This window comes from Halyomorpha halys, unplaced genomic scaffold (genome assembly GCF_000696795.3).
Source record: "Halyomorpha halys isolate HHAL.00 unplaced genomic scaffold, Hhal_1.1 Scaffold21.1, whole genome shotgun sequence".
In the NCBI taxonomy this organism is placed as follows: domain Eukaryota; kingdom Metazoa; phylum Arthropoda; class Insecta; order Hemiptera; family Pentatomidae; genus Halyomorpha; species Halyomorpha halys.
In genome coordinates, this window is record NW_027112014.1 from 1,632,029 (window position 1) to 1,641,218 (window position 9,190).

General features: G+C 30.7%; 1 protein-coding gene across 2 annotated transcripts; it reads right to left on the reverse strand.

The window, feature by feature from the left end:
• Window positions 1-1,237: 1,237 nt before the first annotated feature.
• Window positions 1,238-7,640, reverse strand: LOC106681791 (small ribosomal subunit protein uS3). Of its 2 annotated transcripts, none has more exons than XM_014422302.3 (4): window positions 7,482-7,640; window positions 4,562-4,881; window positions 2,917-3,104; window positions 1,238-1,505 (listed from the first exon to the last, which is right to left on the reverse strand). In XM_014422302.3, the coding sequence occupies exons 1-4, from the start codon at window positions 7,512-7,514 to the stop codon at window positions 1,342-1,344; spliced, it is 705 nt and encodes a 234-aa protein (XP_014277788.1). In that variant the 5' UTR covers window positions 7,515-7,640; the 3' UTR covers window positions 1,238-1,341. The 2 variants fall into 2 exon arrangements, with proteins under 2 accessions (XP_014277788.1, XP_066906023.1); XM_067049922.1 differs by lacking the exon at window positions 7,482-7,640 and adding an exon at window positions 6,911-6,931.
• Between the last annotated feature and the right edge of the window lie 1,550 nt (window positions 7,641-9,190).

The window sequence follows — 9,190 nt, forward strand, 5'->3', positions numbered from 1 at the left end:
CAAATGTCTATTAGCATTCAAATTAAAGCTACTTTAATGGGTTATGAAGTGGTTTATCACATTTATTTTTGTAGTAGTAGTTGTTTTCATATTAGCTAAAATAAATTGATTTATAGTTGTTCGGACAAATTTTCATTTGCCAAATTTATATTCATATGTGAATATCATAAAAACTACTACCCCTACGAAGATAAGTGTTATAAACTACTTTTAAGTAAGTTAAATTTCCTTTATTTTGAGTGCTGGCAGACATATGTCTTATTATGGGTCTACAGATATATTTTTCAAAAATCAAACATTTTATAAGAAAAATAGAAATTAACAGTCACATAGTTTCTGAGTTATAGATTCCTCAAAATAAATTAACTAACTACTTATCTTTCTGAACATTTTTAAGAAATGTTACTTTTTAAAAAGCTATGTCTCGAGAACTATTTGATGTAAGTAGCAAATTTAATTTAGTAGAAAATTTACTCTTCTTTAAATGATGTTCTCTTAGCTTTTTTAGTGTTGTTGGTAGTTTTAAAGATATAGAGCTCCGAATGAAAAATTTATATTTTTTAATGTTTTGAAACAGCCACCATTTTGTATCCCACCTACCTATACTTGGCACTCATCAATTTCGACAAGTAAGTATATATAGTTTTCATTAAAATAATCAAAAAGTGGGTTGAAATAACTGCCTTTTGTCCGGGCTCTTGTACTATGTCACTATGTATCCTCACTCCTGATGACTTCTGGCAAGGAGGGGTTCTTCTTGGAACAGGTTTTAAAATTAAGTTGCCTAGAAATGCATTTCAAATGTTACCTTCATTGTGCATTTGTTTGTTAAAACTTATCACTTGATATAAAAACAACAGGAAAGATGATCAATAAAACAGTTCTAGCAATAAATCATTACAAAATGTTTTCTAGTACTCTTGATATAATTGTATTAAAAATCCATTTATCTGTTATAGTGTTCTCAAATTTTTCCAATAAATATTTCCTTTAAATAAAAAGACCCTTTTGCTATGATTAAATGTAAATGATGAACAACACACCCTGAATAAAAAAAAAATCTTAAAAGATAATTAGGTAAATTGGTTCAGTTCAATTATCTTATAATGAAAAAACGAACAAATAAAAATTTAATTTTTATTTCAAAAAAGCTACAATACAATCATGAAACAAAAAAATTACTTGTTCATTGACCGTAATTAAATAAAGCAGTTTCACATAAGGAAGAACATAAAAATAATAAAACAATAATATTTATTAATAAAACATAATATTTATAGATATAATTAACTAAAGAGGGGTCTATTGGCACAACAAAAATATAAAATTACAAGAAAATAATTAGTGCTTCAAGTCAGACCGTACAAAGGACATGGGGTACGTAGGTGGCTTTTCCTCTTCTTTCGGAGTCAAAATTCCGACATGGTCAGGAAGCGGATTTTTTGGACCATTTTTGCCAGATGGATCCCAGGGCAACATTATCTTGACCTTGATACCAAGAACTCCTAAAAAAGTAATGAATTTATTCTTAATAAAATATTTTTGGTTTTATTCTTATCGCCCCCTTTTCCCTTCTCTTCGTTTGTACTTTATTTTATATTTCTTCTTTTTATCTGTTATTATTTCCGTTTTCATTAATTGTCTATAACGTTTTATTATTCTCATTTAATTTTTACATTTTATTGTATAACTTTTTAATTTACTTTGTTCATTTATGTGTTTGTTATCTCTAGTGTTCGTATCTTTTTTTAGCCCTGCAACATGCTCAATATAAATAGTTTAATAACTATTTGAGTTTTTATTTGACCGCAACCAGACCATCTTCCTTTTTATATTTGGTTATGATTGTAACTATATATTACACAAAAATACTTATAACAACAATTAAACAAAAACTTCTGAAGTTCTATAGTTTATATTTTTCAAATTTCCGTCTTACACACACTTGCAATGAGAAAAAAATGTTTTTTTTTAAATGGAAGAAAATTTTGAAAGGTCCACTATTATAAAACAATAGGTAGTTCATAAAATGATCAAGACCTTAAGCGAGGCTGTGATGCCACTAATCAACAGGTAATTTAAATAAAATTAGTTACATAAATAAATTATTTAGATATGTCAGTAACAATTTCCACTTGCTTTAATGTATTTTGCTTTACTCGTATGCCTACTATCTTAACAGACGAATTGGTACCCACTCAGTTTAGGAGGAACTTTTACCTGATTCTCTTTTAAATATTTCTTTCTTTTAACAAGTCCATTTCAAAATATAACCTAACCTTTTTTTTATATATATGTATATATAGTTGACTATTAAGATTTAAATATAAGTAGATGGTCAGGGTTGTGGTCAAAAAAAGAACAAATAGTTAAAAACTATTTTAATGTCCGATGTTTCGCCCCACTTTGCAGTGCTTCATCAGGGCTGTTCAAAGTGAACGGTTGAACCCTAATAAAAACTCAAATAGCTTTATTGAAATAAAAATTAAATTTTTATTTGTTCGTTTTTTCATTATAAGATAATTGAACTGAACCAATTTACCTAATTATCTTTTAAGAATTTTTTCGAAATTAACCCGAACGGTTCAACCATTCGCTTTGAACAGCCCTGATAAAGCCCTGCAAAGTGGGGCTAAACGTCGGACATTAAAATAGTTTTAAACTATTTGTTCTTTTTTTTACCGCAACCCTGACCATCTACTTATATTTTAACCTTTTTTTTTTTCAGATGTGCCACTATTTAAGCAAAACAAGGATGTACCATACTATGAGAAGATGTATTTTGAACTATGAAGCATTTTTTTTTTTTCACTTTGGTTTTTTTTTTTTGGAGGGGAAAGTTTTTTCATTCCCTTAATGAATCTACCACTCAAATTTAGAAGTAAACATCAATAATCAACAAAAAATACTACAAACCTTGACGCAGAAGAACATGCCTGGTTGCAGCATCAACATAGTCTCTAGTAGGCTCACCACTATGTATCATAAGGCCATCAACAAATTTCATAGATTTTGCTCGTTGTCCCCGCAATTTGCCAGATACAACCACTTCGCAACCCTTAGCTCCATTTTCCATAATAAAGCGAAGTATACCATAACAAGCCCTGACATAAAAAATATATAAACAGATTGTAAATGTATATTTTATAAATATTATTAATATTAAATATATTAAGGGGACTGGAGTGGGACAGAGGTAAATTGCTATACAACTAACTCCAAGGACCCACGTTCGAATCCGGAAGAATAACATTTTTGTTAGAAATTATTTATTTTACACATATATGAGATCCAAAGAATTATTTATTTAGAAAAGGCAATGATATATAACAGGAGATGTCTATTGCTCTGTTACGGATACTAAACTAATAAGCAATCCTGCCGATTCTTCCAACAAAAAAATACCCACTCCCATGGTATAAATATTTGATAGTTTCAATCATGACAGCATTAACTATCAAGACAGTCTTACTTTCGGACTGGGTCTGGCATGATCATCAATAATATAAGTAATGCAAGTGGACTAACAGTTGCATTAACTGCCACATTTAACTATCATATGTATACTCCTTGACAGTGGACTGTCACAATATAGCCTTACAAAATGCAATTGACGATAGGCGGAAAAACATTTTCCTTAAATATTTGCCCAAAAACTTAAAATTGTATCGGTCACAGGACCCCAAAACAAATTTACCATGGATCCCCAAAACAAATTTGCCTAAAAACTTAAAATCAGGGAGTTTCGCCTCCTATGACCTATGACCACAGCAACAAAGTACAATTGTCATGTGAGAGGTGACATACGACCGAAAAGGATTAAAAGGGGAAGGCATGGGGAGGCGAGTGACACCTGTGACTGTCACATAGCTCCTGGTCATTCAGGTTGAGGTTGGGGTTGGGGTTGGGATAGGGCATTGGGCTAATAACCCGATCCCATAAAAAAGATCTTATTACGAAACCTACAACTGGTCTCAGAAAATTTGACTGTCTTAACATGGTATAAACCCCAACTTTGTATAACAGGCAGCATATTCGATCTGGGACGAGAGCCTTAACACATAGGTTGCTTAGACTGTTCAGTAAATACCTCATGATATGCAAGTTTAAGATAGATGGGACATGTAGCATGAAGCAATCCGTCAGGACGCCTAAACAGAACAATGAATGCCAGTGTAGTTGGCAAGAGACCACATAGGAGGCCAAAAACCAGATGGATAAAAAGAATCAACCAAGATGCGAAGGATTGGATCTTACTTGTTTGTTTTCTCTCTTCTTACATGCCTGACTCTGGTTGAGCTTAATTTCATTCACTCATTGTTCATTAGGGTGAGTTTAAATGTAGTTATTTTTAATTGAGATTATAACCAAATTAATCTGTTGAGGCCAGATAGATCTTAGAGTGTTGTCTATAGCGAATAAATGATTGGAGTACATATATGTGAGGCAGTTACATGTTACACTTTAATTTTGGTTGAGGATATGATCCTTCAATACATAAATACACTTCAGATAATTATAAACGACTTAAACAAGAATCTAAGTAGAGAAACCACATTACCTCCGAACAGCAAGACCTCCGATGAGTTTGTATCTTAAAGATTCTGCTTGAGCAATAGCGCATAGACCTCTTACTGCAACTTTTTCAGCATACAATTCTAAAGTTTGAGGTGGGACATTAAATCTCTTCTGGACTACAGCGGTCAGCTCTCGAATTCTTCTACCCTTCTCTCCGAGAACACTTTGAGTCCTTGTTGCCATTATTATAATTTCAGTTCGACTTGGAGTAACTCTTATTTCAACCCCTGAATAGCCCTCCTCAGCAAGTTCCCGCATGAGGAATTCATTTAACTCAGCTTTAAATACACCATCAGCAACAAACTAAAACAATGTAGGAGAAACAATAATTTTTTTTTGTGGTGATAAAGCTGTCTAGTCATCAGTAATTTGATACCTAACTTTAAAAGCTTTCAGTGCCATTTTTGTAACATAAAAATATATTAATAGAAGATGGTCGGTATCTTATACTGTTGTCAATCTACTGCCTAATTCCATGGTTATTAATCATCTAGTTCATATTTTCAATTTATTGTTATGTATATTTCCAAATTTGTCTATTATTTATTTTATGTTTATGTTTTTCTGAATGGTGGTTATTATCATTTTTTGTTTTATAGTCCTGATGAAGACCTAAAAATCAGGTCGAAATGTCAGCACAAATAAATAATTTATTGTTAATTTGTTTTTCTGCTGACCGCATCCCCTGACCATCTTCTCCTCTTATTTATCTGTGGTTAACCATCTTCACCTCATTAAAAATATATTATAGTCATATTGGAAAATGATTATTTGACTCCACATGATTAATTATAGGAAGATGATTAAGATGACAGTAAAAAAAAAGTAACCAAAATAACACAAAAACCTATTTATTAGTCACCAACATTTCTTTATTCTTAGAATACTTTTCTATGTTTATATATTTTAATTACAAATTAATTTAACACGATTATCTCTCACATTTCACACAATATTTCTATTATAATTAAATAGTTTAATTATTATTTGAGTTTTTTTTTTACCTCACCCGAACCATCTTCCTTTCATATATTACACACCATCAATGATCTTCCAACATACTAATTATGTTAGAAATATCTTACTACCTGCAAATATATGGTATTTGGGATAGAAGATGTAAAAAGGAGTAAAACACCATACATTTATTGAATTATTTAAATGAACATTATAAAAAAATTTCGTTAGCTGACCATACATTTAGATGTATGTAGATTGAAAGAAGATAGTCTGGGTAGCAGTCAATAAAGGTATCAAAATAGTAACAAAAAACTATTAATTGTTAACCATCTTTTCGCCCCACTTTGCAATGCTTTATCAGGGCTGATAAGAACGACGTTCTGCTGTCAACTGAGTCAGTTAAAGCACTGCAAAGTTGTGTGAAATTTTGGTCAATAATTAATAATGTTTAGTTACTATTATGATACCTTTATTGACTGCCACCTGGACTATCTTGCTCCAATAAAAAATTTTTTATTTGAAAGAATGAAAAACTCTAATTTCAACAGTTTTCAAAAAATTAATTGTTACAAAATTCTAACCTATATCTTGTGCAAAAGTAAGGTATAAATTTTTGTTCCAGTTCATTAATATAACATCTCAAAAAATGGTTATTTTGAGATATGCATGAAATCATAGTAATAAGGGTATGATCTATGCAGTATTATATCCAAATATTTGTTTTACTTAGATTTTATAACATATGTTTCAGAATGAACCTAAGTTTTAATGTATAGATCTTATCCTTTTTACAAAGATTACACGCATATCTCAAAATAACCATTTAACTGGAAAAAGTAGGAACTCAGACAGCAAAATATATAACAATTGACTAAGATTTATATTCTACTTTCAACTTTTTATTTAAAGCTATTCTAAATTCAATATTAAAATACAAAGAATAATTTATGGAGCAAGTCATCATATTAACCGAAAGGCTCATTAAAATATTTCAGTGTAACGATGGGCAGATTCATTTTTTTACAAATAGATTTAGAAATTTTTTGTCATTTAGTTTCATACTCTATCCAATATAGAACTCTTGTGGAATAAATAGGCTCGAAACATGATAAAAATAAGTCAAAAACATAAGCTTCTTTAAAAAAAATTAGGAAATACTATAAGCACTTAGTTCAGATCACTTGTTCAATATCGCTTTATCGAGTATTCAAACCACAAACAACTATATTAAACTTTAGTTGATTGTTTAATATTATTATTTCATTGTAACCTCTAAGGTGAAATATGATTTTATAAATCTCCTGAAAACTGTTAAGTGTACCTAGCTGCATTTGTAACTAAGCTCCTCATATATAACTAAGGATATGCTCACCTCCATGTAGGAGTAACACTTGTAAACTAATGGATGTTATTGGGCAAGCCTGTGTACTTTCTGCATTCTATGTACAGTGTAATCGATGTAATCTAAGCCCAACTACAGTATACTTTTGAAGCAGGAACAAAAGAACTATTCGAAAAACCACAATTTTATGCGATGATAAAATAATACTTCAAAGAATATATTAAAAAATATAGAGGTCATATCAACACCAGAGAGATGTTCGAGCCAGTAAGGGATTGAACAGTACAAATCATAAATTAAAAAAAAATTCAACATGACAATAGCTTCATAATGTAATAAAAATTTGAAATTTCTAAGATTTAAATAAGAAATAAATTCACGATATTACATAATTAATTAGAGAGATCATTAAAACTAAAATGGGTGTATTATATTAATTATGATTAAGTTTCTTTTAAGTGATAACTATGGATAAAGATGTTTTCAGTCCACTGAATTAAAACGTTTTCAATGCTTTACAAAAACTACACATTATCGAATCAGCAATCTAAATAAATATCTCGTTATAAAGCAAAGAAATAATAGTGCCCAACAAACTTACTTTCTTCTTCTTCGAGATCGGTAAATGAGGCATTTTCTCTGGTTATCTGAACGTGTCACACCAACTGATGAGAAGCAAGAGGAAACAAGATGTCTACTAAGAAAGACCAGGAAGATATGGTAACAATATTTAACAAATTTCAATAACAAAAATGTTTTATTTATAACATTAAAAACAAAAAAAATATTTGATTTTTTCGGCTTATATTTTAACAACTTAGTAACAAGGTATAGAGTGCAAATACAACTTTTCTTGAGCTTTATTATGTATATTATTTTGTGTATAATAATTTAAAACCAATTTAATTATAAGTGAAAATTATTTTCTATCTTTTTCTTAATTTCTTTGTTTCTTTTATGTTTTATATTTATTCAATAGATCTTTCTTACAAATGCCTGTTTGATTGGTTTCCTACCAACAACGATGGTCTATTTTCATATTATCATTACTTATTTCTAATTTTTATTTATTCATGTAATCAATCCTATTTATCTATTATATCTATAAATTAGCCAACACTTATTGTAACAATATTAGAATTAAAACTGTAAATGTTTAATTTTATGAAGAACGTTGGAGAAAACCAAAATGAACTTGTTTCTTTTTGTAACCGCATGTCAACATCCTATATGTTTATTTTTAATGAGGTGTTAATGGTTGACCGTAGATTACTGATTGGAGAAGATGGCCGGGGGGGAGGGTGCGTTCAGCAAAGAACAACATAAATAAACAAAAAAATATTTATTTATGCTGACGTTTCGACCTGAGTTTCAGGTCTTCATCAAGCGGAGAAGGTTGGCTAAAACCAGTTTATATTATAAATATTTTTTGTATATTTATGTTGTTCTTTGCTGACCGCACCCTCCCCCCCGACCATCTTCTCCAATCAATTATGTTTATTTTTAAATAATATTAATTTTAACTGGACGCCTATGAGGTCGCTTTGCGTCACTTCTTTTATCTGACGATTTTAGATGATTTATTACGTCTTATTGAATAGGACTTTACTTCATAATGACTCCAGAGCAGTGCTGCCAACTGACCCGACCAAAAAATATCCCCTTAGCGTCTTGAAAATACCCGCTCTTGGAGAATAGTCTTGGAGAGAAACTATAGCTCTATACATCGATACAATCAAAATTGTTCTGTTGCATTAGCTCTAGCGTGATAGTTGATAGTACAAGTGATATAATGTAGTAACTGTCACTTAACGAAGTATCACATGTATACACCTCGACAGTCACTACCATGGTGTAACTTTTCGATAGTTACAGTCATGATAGTTTACTGTCGCAACAGTAATGGCGTACTGGGTCTGATGTGATAGTTTATATTACAAGTAATATCATATGCCACATTTAACTGTTATATGTATACTCTATGACAGTTAACTGTCCCAACATCTTACCAACCCAACCTTACCTAATGTAATGATGATAGGTGGGAAAACATTCTAATGTATTTTTTTTTTATTATTTCTAATCTTGAAATTAATTATATTCAAAGTTTTTATTCACCTCATCAACAGTTATGGTATTGAACAATAACTTGAAGAAACAATTGCATCAGCCATGGGCCCCAAAGACTGTCTGCCCTGGTCCACAAAAATAATCAGCCTCAGGCCCCAAATATAAATCCAACCCGGGCCCTGCAAACAAATCTGCCCAGAGAGAGAGAGAGAGAGGGAGAGGGAGAGGGAGAGGGAGAGG